The 19,263-nt window shown below is 29.3% G+C and overlaps 1 protein-coding gene and 1 pseudogene across 5 annotated transcripts; both read right to left on the reverse strand.

Moving 5' to 3' along the window:
* Positions 1-762: 762 nt before the first annotated feature.
* LOC145182254 (alpha-L-fucosidase-like) lies at positions 763-18,495 on the reverse strand. Of its 5 annotated transcripts, none has more exons than XM_090078506.1 (10): positions 18,051-18,495; positions 12,236-12,539; positions 11,091-11,440; positions 10,813-10,919; positions 6,603-6,733; positions 5,056-5,189; positions 3,940-4,040; positions 2,861-2,993; positions 2,147-2,317; positions 763-1,594 (listed from the first exon to the last, which is right to left on the reverse strand). In XM_090078506.1, exons 6-10 carry the CDS (start codon positions 5,169-5,171, stop codon positions 1,351-1,353), a joined length of 765 nt encoding a protein of 254 aa, XP_089934632.1. In that variant the 5' UTR covers positions 5,172-5,189; positions 6,603-6,733; positions 10,813-10,919; positions 11,091-11,440; positions 12,236-12,539; positions 18,051-18,495; the 3' UTR covers positions 763-1,350. The 5 variants fall into 5 exon arrangements, with proteins under 5 accessions (XP_089934632.1, XP_089934631.1, XP_089934633.1 ...); XM_090078505.1 differs by having other exon boundaries at positions 11,299-11,440; positions 18,051-18,410; XM_090078507.1 differs by lacking the exon at positions 12,236-12,539 and having other exon boundaries at positions 18,051-18,456.
* Positions 8,316-10,355, reverse strand: LOC149891716 (uncharacterized; annotated as a pseudogene).
* Positions 18,496-19,263: the final 768 nt, after the last annotated feature.

Genomic DNA, 19,263 nt, shown 5'->3' on the forward strand with positions numbered 1-19,263 from the left:
GTTTTTTTAATGCATAGTTTGTTTTTTTTACTAGTGTCTAGTTTGAGATTTTTAAAATATTTTTCTTTTGTTTTAGTAGAAATGAATGATAATAATATAAAGAAGCTATAAACCAAAAATTATTGAGTTTCGAAAAAAATTGATCAAGAAACAGTGTTTTGAATTTTTTCAGATTTTCCCCCTTTTAACACTGATTTTGATAAAATTTGTTTTAAATATAATTTACTTAAAGTTTTTTATCAAGTTATTAATTTTCTATATTATCAAAAGCAAACTAAAATATATATGAACCACTGGAATTGCTTTTATTCAAAAAAAAAATTTTTCTGAGCCACCTTAAGATAGCTTATTTAATAATAGTTCAAAACATTAACGTCCATAATTTTTCGGCTAAAATAGCTTTTAACCATATCTATTTTATGGTGATCAATGAGGTAAAGAAAAATTTTGTTTTATAGTTGTGTTTTAATTCTATTATTTATTTGAGATATGTTTTGTTCTACAATAAGAATAACCTATGCTGATTGTGCATGAGTTATCTTGAGAATTTCACCAATCACTCGTTAAACTTACTATATTCAAAACTATCTTAGAATAGAAATAAAAATAAACATTTTCAAATGATGAAATAGTAAAGGATTCGCCTCGAAAAAGGAGTTGATGTTGCAACAACATTAAAACGAATCTAAAAGTTATATACTTGCAGCTGATTTTGAATGGAGAGAAAATTCAAATATTTTAGTTTGAAATAAAACAGTCGAGTTGCGACGAAGTTTAATTCTAACAGTACAACGGAAGAGTAAGAAGTTTACAGATCAAAATTAATTAACGTGCCAACGTCAATAACATTAAAAATCGACGGGAAAAAACATGCTGTGACAAAAAATACATTCTTAAATTGTGAACAATTTTACGATCTAAAAAAAACCTTAAATGCTAAATTTTGATAGTTTCTCCACTATCTTTTTGTACATTTTCATCGGGATTTGTTTTGATACATATTCATATGTAAAAATGCTAGTTGCTATACACAAAAAAAAAAACAAATTAAAAAACTACAAGCAATAAAAATGACGAATAAACTAAACGCAATAAAAAAAGAGAAAAAAAATTAAAATACAAAAGACAGCAATCGAATTATATCACCGTAATTTGAAATACAAAAGACAGCAATCGAATTATATCACCGTAATTTGAAATCTTACTAATTTGAAAAAAAAAAATTCCTTTTTTTCTCTAATTATATGAACTTTTATTTTTTATTCACAAAAATGTTATAAAGTGACTATAAACATGATCAGTATTAAAATATTAAAACAAAAGACAAAATGAACAAAAAAAAAAAAAGGTTCATTCTACTCCGACTAACTTCACAGTCCAAGCCCATTTGCAGGGGAGTTGAAGATATGTTATTGAACGAACATCTATAATAAGTCCACGTGCATCAAACATTGATTCCCAATTCAACTTTTCATTCATGCCTAAAAGCGTAACGACAGTTTCGTTGGTAGGGACTGGGTTATAAAGCCGAATAAAACCATCGACGGGCCAATCCAATATGATTGCGTAAACAATCGACGACTTTTGTGTAAACCTATTTTTAATAAAATGTATTCACAAAAGGAAAAAATAACAAACGAAAAAAAAAAAAACAACTTTTTTTATAACAAATAAAGCATAATCGCCGTAGTTCGAGCCAATGTCACTCCACGATTCGCAAATTATGAGATATTCATTTCAAAATGTGTAAAAAATATCGGATTTACAATCTAGCGAAATTCACCTCGCCTATCACCAAAATAAGCTAAAATTGCATGTAATTTATCATTAACGTAATATTATCATTGAAATGCAATTATCAGTGAACTGTCCTTTTGGATTTAGTGGCTTTTACCGGATCCCAACGATACATAGTCTTTTCATCAATTTACAACTTTAGGTAAAGAAAGACTTTCTATAAAGGAGCGCAGTAGCTTTAAATTAAAAAAAAAATTCTCAACACAAAAATAAGGAAATTAATATTGCGATTGCGTAAAATTAATCAGAAAATGCAAAACTTTTAGCAAATTTAGGTTGAAATCGCAACAACTCATTAGGCATTTTTCTCTTCCGCAGTACCTTCTTGCTTTAAAGTAAAATATCAAACCATGTTCGTTCCGTCGACGTATCATTTTGTATCCTCCAAATCTTAGACGCATATATAGCTTCTCCATTAACTTTCAACCAGCTACCCATTTGCAATAGTCTTTCTTGAAAGATTGGAACAATGCGTCCGTCTGCTGTTGGACCAATATTCACGACTAGATTGCCACCATAACTAAATCAACAAAAAAAGGTTATTACCGTTAAAGGTTAAGACCACATGTTACTTTTAAAAGAGGTTAATCTAAGTCCTTAGAAATTCATATGTACTAACTATGAATTGAAGTATCACACATACCTAATACATGCTTTTATAACTAGCTAATTGTAAAATTAGACTTATATTGCTGAGAAGGATCTACTTATAAATATCTCTTATTGCAGATTTGAGTTTGGTCATCAATAATTTAATTCTTGTTTATTACTCTTTTATTCATTAATTTACTTGTTATTCTGAAATCATGGAATTCATACGATCTTAATAAATTTAATAAGAACACATTAAAAATATTTATACACATGAAGTAAGGAATTGAAAACATTTGAAGAATTGGAATCTTACTTACAATTTTTAGTTCTTTAATGTGTGAGAATGCAATTAAACTAACAGAATATTATTGGATATTTTGATTAAAAAATATACGCTGCTCACTTTTCCCAGTAAAAAGAGAAATTGTGAAATTAATTACTCCATCTGATAAAGTAATGTTTTACTTGCCTTATTGTTTCAATGAGAGTCTGCAACAACTCATTAATTGTTAGATAGTCTGAAAGAACAGCATTTCTTCTAAAACCCCATGAGTAACGATCTAGTGTCATTGCATTTTCCCACTTAAATTTCTGAAGCTTATCTAAAGAAAAAAAATTTATATTTAGATTAATAGTTACAGAAAATCAACAAAAGCACCATTTTAATAGTAAATTGTAACTAACAACACTTAAATAAAAAGAAAAATTATAACTAACAACACTTAAATTGTAACTAACAACACTTAAATTATAACTAACAACACTTAAATTATAACTAATAGTAAATTGTAACTAACAACACTTAAATTATAACTAACAACACTTAAATTGTAACTAACAACACTTAAATTATAACTAACAACACTTAAATTGTAACTAACAACACTTAAATTATAACTAACAACACTTAAATTGTAACTAACAACACTTAAATTATAACTAACAACACTTAAATTGTAACTAACAACACTTAAATTATAACTAATAGTAAATTGTAACTAACAACACTTAAATTATAACTAACAACACTTAAATAAAAAGAAAAATTGTAATAACTAGAAAATAATTAAAATAGACAAGAGTTATGAGATTTTTCATGATTTTTTCCAATATCCTGGTTATTTTTTCAACTTGGTTTAAATATTTGTTCCTGATAGAGATCCTCTGTGGTAATCACTAGTTTCCAGCGACACTGAATGTATCACCTTATTGAAAATATTTTCACATGTATTTGTGTTAAAATGCCATGCATTACAGCAATTAAACAGTAAGAAAAAACATGCTAAAAACATGAATACATTTACTATTTCAAATTAAATTGCTAGTGCATAACTTTATACATTAAATCATTTTGCTATTTTTAGAAAGTTATTTCCTTCAGGTTCCCATTATTCAACCTAGGATTGTCATATCTGTTGATTTCATAGATGACCTTCTGTATATTTCATATCTTCTGAAAAAATGACAACTGCTAAAATAATTTTTTCATTTTCCTTAAAATCATTTTTTATGAAAACACTTTCAACAGTTTCTAATAATGAGACTAACGGGGGTTAAAACGATCAATTCCACATGTTTTTATGTCACCATGTTTGCAAGCAGTTCCTATACCCCATCTATCATTTACCACAACTTTGTCTCGAACAGGGCTATGAAAAAAAAAGTCACTAAGTTAAATATAAGATAGTAATAAAAAATGTATATCCTTATTAGAAAAACAACTCTGATAACTAGAAAAAATTTTTTTGCTTATGATTAAATATTTGAGATGAAAATGTTAGAAAAATTAGTTACTTGTATTGCTTTTTAAAAATATTTGTACACAAACATTAATTTTTTTAAAAAAAAAAAAAAATTATAAATTATTGGTATTTGTATGCTTTGCTGAACTCATTAAGTCTTAGATTTCTTTTTTCACTTAAACACCAGAATTATCAATAGAATAACTATTCCAGTAATTCACACAACTCATCCACTAAACATTATTTTGTATAATTATTCCAATATTCATATACATCATAAAATAACACAAAAACCCAAGAAAAGAATCATTGATAATTAGTACAATTAGAAGAATTAGGGTAGAGAAACCGCTAAACATTTTAAGAAAAATTCTGAAAACTGATACTTTTGAACACAGATGCAGAAAATATTTGTTAATATTTACATAAATGTTTATCTTAATTTTAAGAATACTTCATTTTGTTTTTAATAAAAAGTGTTAAAAATTTTTTTATCTATGTTATGTGCAAAAAATCAATTCACTCTCTTTCCTTCCATGATAGAAAATCTAAAATGATACGCAAGATGCTTCCTTGAATATACCTACACCTTTAGCAGACCACTTAACTACATACATGCCATTCAACAAAAGAATTACATCTTTTTTCACCAAATACCACAAAACATACCTAAATCAATAGCCTATTCAAATTTCAAGTTTTCCTAGATTAACTTTAGGACTTTTCTCCCCTAACCCTTCATTCTATCACCTGACTTTGGTATCAGTATCAACTCTTTTTCATTTCTGCTATCAGTGCAAATTACAATTAAAAGTTTATAATATATAAAAATATTATGGATAAGACAAAAGTAAAAGGAAAACTTATGGGGCTTCTGTAAAGATATTTATCATGAGTTAAAGTAAGAAAAAACACAAGGCACCTGTCATTGTACAACCAAGCAAGAAATTCCTCACTTTTCCAATAACTAAAACTAGCTTCCCAGTCTCCATCAGACCATATATACTCAGGTTGGTAGTTCATGACATGGTCATACATTTGTGGAAACAAAATATCCTGAAAATGTATAGCAAAAATTATTTCCAAACAATGGTAATCACTTGAATTACTAATGCTTATCTTTAAAAAGTTATTAAACCTTAAACAACTAAAATGTAAAATTAACTTGGAACCTTATTTAAGAACATGCAACTTAATTTATATTTACAGTCAAAAAAGAAGTTAATTTTATACTATTTAATTTAGGATGACTTTTTTTAATTTTTTTTAAACAATAGTGAAGAAAATGTAAATTCATTTGATAGCCATTTTACATTTTTGTGTGAAAATTCATTTCAGTAACAGTATCCTTGATTAAGCTAATGCCAAACAATAATTCTCTAAAATGAATCTAATGACCCAAAACAAAATGTTTCTAAGGATGAATGTCTTGGATTGGCTATTTGTATCAAAATTTTATTGTGTAGTTTCCATGGCATATGAAGACCACATAATAACTTTTGCATTTGTTTTGTTTTTTGCTGAATGTGAAAAGTTGACAACATTAAGAGAACTTTCAAAATTATGAAGTAAAAAAAACAAAAACATTTTTAATGTTTCATCAAGATTTTTTAGTGTGATAACTTTCCAAATGTCTTATAAATATTTTTTTTGAAAATATACTGTTTCAAATTTTGTTTTAAGTATTAGATTTTTGCAAAAGTGATTTCTATTAAAGCATTAATTGTTTTGTAGCTATTTAACATTTAAAAATATTCCTCAGGATGTTTAAAAGATTGACTTGTTGTCTCCTAACCTAAACTAGAATACCACTATTTTCACTGTATCCCTATTTCTATGCTGTTTTAATCAGATTAATGAGCCACAAATGAAAGAGTATTCAAATCACACTTACTATATTTGTAAACTAGAAGATTCACTTGTTAACTTGCTATATTTATGAACTAGTTAATTCTCAACCATGTGACCTATATAATCTTTAACCTGAAACCACTGCTTTTTTTTTTTTTTTTTTTTCAACTACGAATTTTTATACTGAAGATTTACATGGAATAATTGTTTCAACTCTTGGGAACTACAATCAACATGGGTCTTTTTTTGTGCTCCAGGTTGTTAACCTGTTTGAGTTAAATAAAAAAGCACTGCAATCTTTTTTGATGTGAAGATTTTTACCTAACATAACAAAAAATATTTTCGCAGTGCAATACTTTGTCCTACTAAAGTTACAAAGCAGCTTTTTATCAGGGAAAGAATAATATTTTAATGCTTTGTTTCAAAAAGAATATTTGGGGTGAACAGAAAAATTTTTCTCAAATAACCAAATGCTTTGTGCATCAAAAACTTTATTGAGATTTAAAAGCACAAAAAATAAAGGAATACCTAAAAAATTTGAATTTAGAAAAATATAAAACAACTTAGGAACAACAATAACAGTTTATGGCTGGCCTGTCCCATATAGAAAAAACTTACATCTACATAGCGATGGGTAGTGAAATTGTTAGATTTATCTAACAGATAATAACGATTGTACCACTCAAAAAGGGAATAATAAAGACCAAAATGAAGAGTCTTTTTCTTACGTATTGCTTGTGCCAGCTCACCTATAATTTTAAAAAATGTTAATGTTCTGAGTAGAATAACATGAATTTTTTTTTAAAAAAAAAAACAAACTTTTTAGTGTGGTTTTAGAATCTTCTAATGACAGTATAAAATTAGAATACAAATCATGTAAACTTAATAAATTTTTAAAATAACCTAACACTTCCACATATACTCAAGATGATTATATCCATTAGGGTGTGTTGATTTTTTTTTTTTTTTTCAAATATTAAAAAAAAGTAGTGAAAAAATGTAGGTTTACGATTAGTTAGCTGTAGGGAAACTTTAAAAACTAAATTCCAATAAGTGCTAGCTCGGTAAATTTTGATTTCAATATTTCACATTTTTGGTCATTTTAGACATTAGTCATTATATTTAAATTTGTTAATTGAATAGCGCTGATAATTTTTTGTATAAATTTGCATGGTGTACGACGTACACCATGCATAGGCATAGGAAAAGAGTTAAAAAAAAAAAAGTATATATAACAATAAAGGTCGAAGTTTTTAGCTATTTAAACATTTAAGAAAGTCTTTATCTACTTCCCTACAGTTTTATGAGGGTTGCCATATCTTTTTGCTTCTATTTCATGACATTAAATGTCTACCAACAAGCTGAGCACGTATATATGATTCTCTTCGCTCATGTGTGTAAACATGGCTTGCAGCTTCAATTACCAATTTGACACATCTTTCAACTGAGTGCGTATAAGAATTCCAGTAAGGAACTTCCATAGGATAGTTTACAAACTCCTTGATTGTGGCAGAGGTAAGAATGCAGGTAAGTGGAGGCTCAGTTACAATTAAATTCCATGCTATAAGGTCTGATAGCTGTTTAGCATTAGGATTTATCTCTGGTGTTCTTCTTACTCTGAGACAACTATCTCCAATTTGAGTTATCTCATCTCCTACTCCTTGTATGTTAAGAATTCTGTTTACAGCTTCTTTTCTTTCTTCTGCATTTTTTCTACAAAGCATGGATTGTAAAATTGCTTCAGAATGTGCATACCACGCTTATCGTCGAATTGTTGGCATAACAATATCTAAAACATTTTTACTTTGAGTTCTAAGTAACTCTAGTTGATACAAGACATGTCTAGGTCCCTCAACCCAACTTGAATAAATTTTAATGTTAAACCAGTTGGGTATGTAGACACTAACAATAAAATTCACAATTATTTTTAAATTCTCTAGATTTGTACTAGTAAGGTTATGATTAGACACCCAAATTCTGCAAAATCAAAGTGCTGTTGTTAGCCATCTACTTTGACAGACTGGTCCGATTTGCAGCATTGCTAACCTGATAGGCAGATCTCCAGTCTTTATTGTTTGACAAATTTGAAAAGCATAACTTTGGTCAGTGCTTAAATCCTTAACAATCTTCTGACTGAGATAAATCAAAGGAGGGCCTAAATTTATTTTAACAAAGTTGGTATTGATTTCATTCTCAGTTGCTGTGTCAAGCATATTCCCAGGTGGTCCAGACCATTTATTATTAGAAAGCATTGGACCATCTAAATGTTCAACTAAATGTCTTAACCCTAACTCACCAGTATGTTGATCAGAAACAATCCAAACTAATCTTTTATTTAATTTTTTTTTCTACCCATTGCATGACTCTGCCCACCCAACCAGTATTGACATTTGTGCTATTTCCTCCAATAGCCATGAAATTTTGATTTTGATTTTTACTGTTTAACCAGTCAACTATGTGATTTGCAACAACTTCAGCTTTTTTTATTATTAGTCATATCTGGAACAAAATGAAAAAGATAGTTACCACCAGGGTCTTTTACAACAGAGTAATGTTCTTCTTTAATCAGACAAGGAAAACTTCTTTCATTTACCTCAAAAAAAAAGACATGACCCAGGGTTTTTTTCTAGGTCTACCTCAAACTGATTGTCTAATTCTTTTGCCAATTCTTCCTGACCACTTTTTAAATTGTTATGATCTATAATAAGATGGCAATCACTCTAGCTTATAATCTTTGCATCTATCAAAGTTGCTGTAGCTATTTCAGCAGTTTCTCAAAAAATTGTTTGGTGTCTCATACTAGCCAGAGCAATATTTTCATTACTCATAGTATTATAAATTGAACATGCTTGATTCAAAGAAGATTTACATTGAGTTTGATTATCAACTTGGATTGTTTTCTGACCCTGCCATCTTTAAATGATGAAGAGGAACTGTTTATATAAGTTGTTTGAACATTACTATACTCATAATCCTGAAAAATAAAATAAATTATTTATATCTTTAATCTGTACTTAAACTAAAGTGTATACAATTAAGAGTTTAAAACTTACTTGCTCAATATGTGGCAATAAAAGAGATAAGGATTCATTCTTTGAATTGTTCTATTTGATTTGTTCTATTTGATTCAACATTTCTTCTGGCTTTAAAATAAGTAATATATAAATATATAAATACACACACACACACACACACACACACACACACACACACACACACACACACACACACACACACACACACACACACACACACACACACACACACACACACACACACACACACACACACACACACACACACACACACACACACACACACACACACACACACACACACACACACACACACACACACACACACACACACACACACACACACACACACACACACACACACACACACACACACACACACACACACACACACACACACACACACACACACACACACACACACACACACACACACACACACACACACACACATATATATACACACACATATATATATACACACACACATATATATATAGATAAATATATGTTTGAGTATGTGATGTAGTTGTTCAAGCTTTCTACTTAAATAGTTACCTTTTCTTCTTTATTTGTTTTCATTGTTCTTTAATTTTGCTGTTTTATTTTAATTTTTTTGGATTCTTTCCTATCTGCACCACCAATATGGAAAGTTCCAAAACTGCCAATTTTAGTCCTCTGAGAGTGGATGAACTGAAGCTCTAAAATCGGTATTTTTTCATCTCTCTTATATTGACACTTTATATGAATTTTTTCCATACATTCTGAATCACATTTGTACTCTGAGCAAAGGATTAGTTTACATTTGCAAAATCTGATGTCCACAAGATTGTCTAACTTTAAATTAAATCTTTCTTTTCCAGCTCTTTTACCACGTCCAATACTAAAAGCAACAGCTGATTTCCATAAACACTCAAGTTTTTTGAAAATTCTTTTTTCATGAATGACAACAGGATATGTAAAAAGTGCATTTGCTAATCAACCATTGGTCAAGTAAAGCGGGTAACATATCGGTAACTAGATGATCTACAGTATAGTTCCTAACATTTTTATCATTAATTTCTCTTAAAAATATACCATATCTTAGCATATCTCTAGCTGTTGGAAGCTCAGATGTATAAAGTTCTTTTCCACTTCCTACAAGATTGCTCATTTTAATGGATAATGCTTTCCTTGTTCTTTTTGACATTTTTATGTCAAATTGTTTCCAGAGCTCTCCTTTTGGTCCGATTATGACATATTTATTACTTTTTAAAGATAAAAATGAGAATTTGCAAATTATTGGTAACAACTAAAATAAGTGAATTAAGAATCAAAATTTACCAAGCTAGCACTAAAATGCTTTCATTTTTGAAAATATCACTTTTCTTAAAAAATGGCGAGGTTATATTTTTTCACTACTCTTTTTTCGAAATTTGAAAAAGTTCATTTTACCTTAAAAATTGACACACCCTAATATCCATCTTACTCTTCAGAAACCAAAAATAATATGACATGCAAATTTTTTAAGGTTTTTGACTTGTGATTAAAGGATGTAAATTAAAATCCTTATTTCAACTAATAATTTACATCCAACTAACAATTTACATCCAACATTTCAACTAATAATTTGGATGTAAATTATTAGTTGAAATAAGGATTTTAAATAGAATGAGTATATATGATAGATTCCTTCTTACAGGAGGTGTTTATTTTGATATTTTTCTTTTCACAGAGAGTGACAGCAATACCATTAGGATTTATTTAAATGTTGTCAATGATTTTATTTCAAAAAAGAAAAAAACTATGGATACCTATAATGTCAATGTGTGGCCCATTATCTACAGAATTCCAATTCCAACTGGCATTTGAAGGCCAGAGAGTAAACCCATCATGATGCTTGCTGGTTACAACAAAATACCTGTAAGGAAATCATCAACCTTTTTTAAAAAAATTAATTTATTCATTTGCAGAATCCTCTATCTCAAAACTGCAATTATACAGTTAACCAAGAAATCTCAGTTCATAAAATCTTTCAATAGAGATTCAACTTAAGTTGATATTTTTCACAATGGTGCAAGTTGCAAGTTACCTTCATTGCCAAATCAAAATCTCTTGTTAATTTTGGATCATATACCATTAAATTTGCAGATCAAACATTTTTAAATGAGTTTTGAAGCCAGTTTAAAAATAAATAGGGTGCAGTTATCAATGAAAACAGTTAAAACCTGAGCAAATCAGATATGTATTTATTCTAATTTTAAAAATGTTTAATTTGAAAAAAACATATAGTTTCTTACTTTGCACCAGATTCTTCTACAAGATCAGCCCATTGTGTGGCGTTGAAAAACTCACCTTTCCATAGTGAAACAAAATCAGAATACTCAAAGCCAGGCGGATAATTGTCTTTCATAAACTTAACAAATGCTGGATTTTGCTCAGCTAGAATAAAAAAAACCTTACAAAAAAAATGATTTAGAAAAGTAAAACATAAGTATACTGTGTAGTTACAAAAACCCTAAAACTCTGTGAAAAAGTTTTTTTAAAATAACTAAGCTTTGGACCAGGATAAACTTTCTAGTTACAATCTGCACTTATATATCCTTACACAAATGTACATAGGACAATTTTATCAGTGAGTTTAAAAAGCAGTTTTATTCCAAGTTTGTTAATTTAAATTCTATGCTATAAATTTGCTTTAACTTTAAAGATGAGCAAGTTACGAATAAGAGCAGTACAACTTGATGAAATTATTTCATCAAGTTGTACACATTTTTTTTTTTTCATATTTCAAGCGAATTGATAACATAAAAAATAATAACCAAATTTTGACTTATTAGTTTGGTCTCAGCAACTTTATAAACAATATTTCAATAATCTTTGATCTCTTTAGGCTTGGCCTCATGAAAAAAAGTATTTCAATATTTAATATTACTTTTTTTTTTATCATAAACAATATTCTAAATTCTGGAAGGTATTTGCATTTAAGTTATAATTTTGCTTTTATAAAAAAAAAAAAAAAAAAGCCATATATCATAGTTTTTTGATGTAAAATTTAAAACATTTGTATTAACATTTTATTTTGCATCTTTTTATGAATACTATTTAACAATAGAGTTAATCAAAGTAAAAGTCAATGGTAAATTTGTTTCATATTTAAATGTGCTCAAAACATTGTCAATTAGTATTTAGTTGCATTATTAGATTATGATTTTATGAATTCATTCAATAACTTACATTTCCATGCATACCAAAACCATTCTCCTAAGTAACCATAACCTCCGAAACTGGGTACTGAATACACCCCCCAATGAACAAATATCCCGATTTTAGCCTCATCAAACCATTCAGGAGCAACTCTTTCATCTAATGAGTCCCAGTTCGGGAGAAATTTGCAGTTAACGTAATGAAATGCAAACAGGAACGAAAAAAAAGTAAATAGCTTCGTCTTAACCATTTTATTTAGTCATGTTGAATAGATTTGTCAGTTTCCGTTATATAACGGACTTGTACGGACTGGAGTGTCGCTTTGATTCCTGAGCTTTAAGAACAAATTTTAGAGTGTATCGGCAATAGGAAAATGTCTACATCCAGTTTAAAAAAAAACCGTTGTGCAAATATTATTCAATTAAAGAAAATGTAAACATTCTACTTTTTTTCTTTAAAAATTTTAAAAAATATTTTTTAAATTTTGATAAAAAAAAAAAAATCTGACTCCCGTGTTTCACTAAATGGAAATCGAAACAATCAACAATTTGCGTAATTTAATTGGCTAGTCAAGTTTAACTTTTTACAACATGCATATTTAATTGCTTTTCTGCTTCATCCTTGCATTTTAACAACTTTAAGAACTAGAACCCAACCTCCTATCTGCAGCGGGGGGGGGGGCGGGATTTTTTGAAGTAAAGAAATGCACACAACAAAAAGAAAAACATTATATATATATATATATATATATATATATATATATATGTATTTCTTTTTGTCGTGTGCATTTCTTTATTAATTCATTTGTAAGATTAACTGTGTACCTAGCATAATAAATATAATTTTTTTTGTTGCATTGATGTGCAAAGCACTCAGCACCTCTAAGATCTTATTTTAATTCACTTATCTTGCATTTAGTTCTTAGCTAAAACTTGATATTGTTCTATTTAATCTTAAGCTTAAGCGAAATAGTATTTCTGGGTCTTTTCAATAGTCTTTATGCTTTAAAGTTTGCCGTAAAATCCGTTTAAAAGGCGCTATCCAGTTATTATAGAGATCAGTGGCCTTCAACTGCAAAAAGTTGTTGGTGTATATTAAATCCAGAGAAGTAAGAGAGATTTCAAAACAATGCGTTCTATTGCGTTCTGTAATCTTTTATTCTATTCGTTTGGATTATTCAAGTTACCATTAGAAAGGATAGCTATTATTTAAAGATTTTTTTTTTATATATACTTTTTTAAAGTTAATTTAAAGATATCTTTCGTTCAATTTGATTTCAAAAGAAATAAATTCATTTACTCTTATTTATTTTTTTTTAGAATAACGAGTAATTATTTTTTAAGTCTATGATGTAAAAACAAGAATAGTTAACTCAATATCAGTATCGAAGCTAAAAAAAAGTCGTTCTTCTCATAAATGTTCACAAAGTGAGCTATCGGAAATTTGTTTATCATGGTTCTCTAAACACATTATGAGGCGGAAAATAAATAAAATTAATCATACATCATTAAGGGCTTCATTAGTTGGAAGAAAATTAAAGTCTGTTATAATGACCATCAAAAGTCAAAATATTTGATTTAACATGAGACTTCTTGGTTCCTATCTGTGATATTGTAATGGAAAAGTCAGTGAAAGGATTAAAAAGACTATCCAAGAATTGCGTGCTAAAGATACTAAAGAAAGTGTCAATTGTTACTGAAATATTAAGTGAGAAATAAAAAGCTTTAGTCAAACTATTGTTTAGCCCATTTTTTAGCTCGGAATTATAACTGCAAACTTACGAATGATGTAATGAGAAGTGTGACAGAAAACATGGAGAAAAAAAAGTGAAACGCGTGTTAGGAGATCTAAAAGAAAGCATCATATTTATAAAGAATAAAAGATTAATTGCGTTTTAGATACATGCTTACAAAACGATGAGCATGACACTGTTTTCAAGACTTGAATATTTGGTGTGCAACATCAAATCCAAATGTTTAACCTATTTTATAGTTTGTTTTTAAATCAGCAAATATTTTCAGTAATCTGTAAAAGTTTTTGCAGAATGAGAAAATGTCATTTGTGTATAGCTTAAACTTTGTAAATCATATAAACATGATTGCGTACAGGTAAAAGCGCATATTGATTATAAATGAAGCAAATGCTTCAAGTATTGCTGAATGCAATATCAGAAGCATTTGCTTCATTTGTAATTAACATGCATTTTAAAACATTTTCTTCATTTGTGATCAACTTTTTTTTTTATGCTTAAACATCTTTGTGTTTAAAAACGTTCACAACGATTTATTAGACAAATAATTTTTATAAATTCCATAGGAAGACGAAAAAAACATTTCAAACAAACAGTTAAAAGTTCTTTATATTCATTGTTCCGTGAAATATAATTAAAAAACCATGTTCACTCTGATAAAACTTTAAGAACCACAAAAAATTGGGATTTTTTGGAATACTCACTGAGCGATATAACTAGAGCATCTGAAGCAAGTATCTCATGTGCTTAAACTTTGTGGACGCAGATGGAACCTTATACCGATGACATCTCGAGAGAGTTTTATCTGCTATTATTGAAATACAGCTGAAAAGAATCTAGCTCATATCTTAATAGGAGCATTTTTAGCTTCTTGCAACAGCATTTACCCCAGTTACCTCGGAAAATGTTTCTGAATGTTCAAAGGCCAACATATCAGTGTTGCTATCGTCAACTAGCAGACACAGTTCTTCAATAAACATATTGCTTTTCTATCTGAAGGAGTTCTTACTTTATATGATTTTAACAATGAAGAGGTAAAAGGTCTTAAATAAAGCGTCCTTATTTACATGGGTAGTTCTAACCAACATTATGTTGTTCAAATAAGCAGTTTTTCCTAAATATTAAAAATTTCTGTGAATATTTTTCAACGGATTTATTTTCCAACAAATGTAGTCAGGTTTACTCTATATTTTATATGGGGCATAGAAACGAGCCATCTTCATCTTGTTAACTTCTTTTTCCAATTTTTACTTTTTTTACCTGAATTTTCTTCAACTTTTTTTGTGCTTCATATACATCCATATACATAATTTTTTTCCTTCAAATACATCATGCACATGCATATACACTACATACCTCTTTCGCATTTCAAAGACATCCTCCTGTGAACAAAAGTTATATCGAAATGTTTTTATGTGTTAAAAAACAAGAAATATTAACTTATTTTACCTGTAGCTAAAGAAACTCTTTTTTTATACCGTCTTTGGTCATTTCTGTTGTAACTGTTCAACTCGGTTTTTGTTTTGAAAATTTTTAAGTCATTCTTTAGCTCTATAACTGCAGATTTTTCAATGTCCACTTGATTAATTTTTAGTATTTAACACTTCTTTTATTAGACAGTCATTTAATTGATTGCTGTTACGCCCTAGTTCTCTATCTTTATGAAGAAGAACAACTCTCTTCTGGCTTTATTATGTGTTGAATAACACAAATAATATACTACACGCAAAATGTGTAAGTTAAGTAAAAAATGTACGCAGTAAATGTGTATAAAATAAAGAATTTTAGAAAGAAATGGAAAGTTTATAGTATCTTCTACTCTTTTACACTATTATTTTTTACTTCCTAATTTCTACAAACTTCGTTATAAATTATAAGTAAATGATTTTTCCCTCAGCTTGAAAAGCTACAACAATTTCTAATGCTTATAATGTAGCACTGGGTGTCCCAAAATTTACACAGGATTTGAATTGAACAGAAAACATTTTTCTTTGCGAATCATAAAGTACGTAGGATTAGACTATATATGGAATAGCACATCAGGCAAATGGCCTCCACGGCTTTGCTGGCACATATGTCGAAATTTTCCATGACCATTTTGTATAAATGTGGCTGAATTTTGTTGATGCAGCGTTGAATCTCCTTCTTTAATATACGGGTGGTTTTCGGTTTGTTGGCATAGATGTTTGACTTCAAATAATCATATAAAATGGTGTTAAACCACACGATCTAGGCGGCCAAATCTGATCACCGAAACGAGAGAGTGCACAGCCAGGAAATATCTTATGCAGGAATTGAATTGTTTCACGGGTTGTATGGCATGTGGTACCGTCTTGTTGTAACCAAATGTTGTCCACATCAAAATTATCCAAAAAGAACTTTGTCATCATGTCGCAATACTGAGTACTAGTAGCAGTCACTGCTTGACTAGCCTCATTTTCAAAGAAGTATGGTCCAATGTTGCCTCCAGCCCAAAATCCGCATCAAAAAATGACGCATTAGGATGCTTTTTTTTTTCGACAGCCACATGTGGATTCTCAAAACCCCAAATGCGGTAACTTTGAAAATTAGCAATGCCATTAAGATAAAAATAATCCTCATCACTTAGGATGATTTTGCTCGAAAGATCAGCGTCCACTTATTGATGCTCAATAATCCATTCAACGAACTCTCTTCGCTCTGCATGCTCATTAAGCTTCACTTCTTGTGTCAACTGAACTTTGTAACCATGGAGACGCAGATCTTCAGTGAGTATACGCTGTAGAGAGCTTTCTGAAATTTACATATTTTGTCCACAACGCCAAGCTGATGTTCCTGGACTTTTACTAACATTCTAACGCACTGCTTCAATATTGACATTTTAGCGACTTGTTTTTTGATGATTAGCATCATTAATGATTAGCATCATTTGGTGTTTAGCATCATTAACTGATCCAATCTCCCTGAATTATTCAATTACTCTTTTCACAGTTGACGAAGTTAAATCAATATTCTGACCATTTTTTGTACGAAATTTTCGAATTGTGGCCGCTAAATTTTCATTATTTTTGAAATATTATTCAACACAGAAAACGCGTTGTTCTCCCTTGTAATGCTCTATGTTTACTAACCCTAAATCATCAACAACAAAACTGTTTTTTGCTGTTGTTGTTGTTCTTGCTGTTGCCCACACTTTACTGCACAAATGGCGGCAAATTCAAATCTTGCGTGGTTTTTTTTTCTTTGTGTAAATCTTTTTCGCGATTAATTTAAAAACTTTAAGAGATGGGAATTGTCCCTCTATAGACCCAAACGAACTTAATTCTTTTAGAAAAATGTATACTAATGTTCGATTCTGATCATATGTATATTCATACTTGAACAATATTTTATTTGTAAAACACAAGACCTGCATAAAAAAGTTAACTAGATTTTTGAACTTTTATTAACTTTTATTAACTCATTTCTCCAAAAATTATAAATTCAGACCAATTCGGTATATCTTATAAATAGATAATAATTTCTTTAATTTATTTTTCTAGAAGCGCCCCCCCCCCCCCTCATTCTCCTAATCTAATATACCTAAATATAAAATACCGTCAACTGAGGTGACTTTGGTCACTATTTTTGATTTTGTTTCCCTGCAAATTACATTCTTGTTCAGTGGCGATCAAGAAATTAGAAACGACTTCGTAAAACAAAATGTTATTAAAAGAACTAAGCATAAAAACAAAAGAAATAAATTGTCAAGAAGCAAAATCACAAATCACAAATAATGGCCAAAGTCACCTCAGTTGACGGTATTGATTTAACTTATTAGAGTAGCTATAATAAAATTTAGGCTCTAAATTTTTTTTTTTTTTTTTTTATGTTCTTTTTTTTTTGTTCAATTTATACTCTTTCGTTAAACGATCAAAATTCTCCTCAAAGTTGTTCGTAACCTTTTTAGTTTATTTCAATTGTTAATCCTGACCATCTGCGTCTTAACGATAGGACCTTTCGTTCTATTAGAGTTTAATAAATACTTCAGGGTATTTTAGACGCTTGATGAAGCTTTAAAAAAAAGAATCTTAACAAATCCTAATAAATCTTAAAAAGTTTTTTTTTAATTCTTACTTTTCCACTCGTGCAAAAACCACTCTGCATAACCATTCGATTTTGTAGTTGTTCCGAATGCTGGTACAGAGTAAATTCCCCAATGGATAAAAATGCCTACTTTAGCCTCGTCAAACCAGTTTGGAACTGGCCTTTTATCTAAAGATTTCCAATTTGGTTCATATCTTTTAATGGTAACTGTATTTCTTTTTGAAAGCAGGCAGGGTGGACACAAGTTAACTTTTTTATAAACTTTATACGAATGCACAAAATGTGACGTCAGTGAAAGTAAGAAAAGCACAACCAAAAAACTGCACATTCTAATGTTACCGCCACATTTAAATGAAGTCCATCTTCCATATTGAAGTGATGTTATTCAAATAACTATTATACGCAAAGGAGATCTTTGTTCTAAATTTTTTTAATTAATTTATATGTTTGGTGTAACAGTAGATAGCTGCAACATAACTACTCAAGCATTAAATGTTCGGTGTTAACAAACACCGTAGCGCGTGAATGATTTGAGCTTTTTGTTTGCCTTTTATGCAGGCACATCAGAACTTCATTTCTGATACCTCAAACAATATTTTTCCTTTTATTTGTTCTGTTTTAGATTTTAGTTCCTGTAGTTTTTCTTTTCTTTCTCTTGATGCACTATTTAAAGTAAATGCAATTGCTGCATAAAACTTCACAAAATTACACAAAATTGAACATCTCACTGCAGTTCTGCGTAACTCTGTGCAATACTATGCAGCTATTTACCTTTTAAGAATTTTTTCAGTTTATGGCGACATTTCATCTATTTCTGCAACATTTCGACAATTTCTTCATCTTATAGCAACATTTCAACAACTTCTTTATCTTATGGCAACATTTCAACAACTTTTTAATACGAGCAGCAAATTTAATCAGGTGAATTTTTTTTTTCCCATTTTTTGGGAGTTTTTATATATAAACGCTTATTTAAACACTTGAACAATCGTAACGCTACCTACCCACCCCATATAAGAGCTTCTAACATTGACTGAATCGTTCGATTTTTTTCAAACTAAAGATCAGTAAACGCGGAGCGCGAAGTTTGCCTTGCAAAATCGAAAGCTTTTCCTGTAAATTACGGACTGTTTTAAAAAATAATTTAAAAAATTTTTTGGAAAAAGATTAAAAATCAAAGTTTAACAAAAAGATCATTATCAGAGCTTTCATATTAACTTCTTATATAGCTGCACAAAACTGC

Source organism: Hydra viridissima, unplaced genomic scaffold, assembly GCF_058129835.1.
Source record: "Hydra viridissima isolate aposymbiotic clone 2 unplaced genomic scaffold, HvirCarnegie_v1 scaffold_2, whole genome shotgun sequence".
Lineage (NCBI taxonomy): Eukaryota > Metazoa > Cnidaria > Hydrozoa > Anthoathecata > Hydridae > Hydra > Hydra viridissima.

What these genes read in the sequence shown, in the direction of transcription:
- LOC145182254 (XM_090078503.1), bottom strand. Translation starts at nt 18,348, where the DNA reads ATGTGCAGTTTTTTGGTTGTGCTTTTCTTACTTTCACTGACGTCACAT. An exon ending in GCTTGGTTGTACAATGACAG is followed by an intron (nt 4,041 to 5,055) that starts GTGCCTTGTGTT and finishes TTTTTTTCATAG; the next exon opens with CCCTGTTCGAGACAAAGTTG. An exon ending in ACGTCGACGGAACGAACATG is followed by an intron (nt 1,595 to 2,146) that starts GTTTGATATTTT and finishes TATTAAAAATAG; the next exon opens with GTTTACACAAAAGTCGTCGA.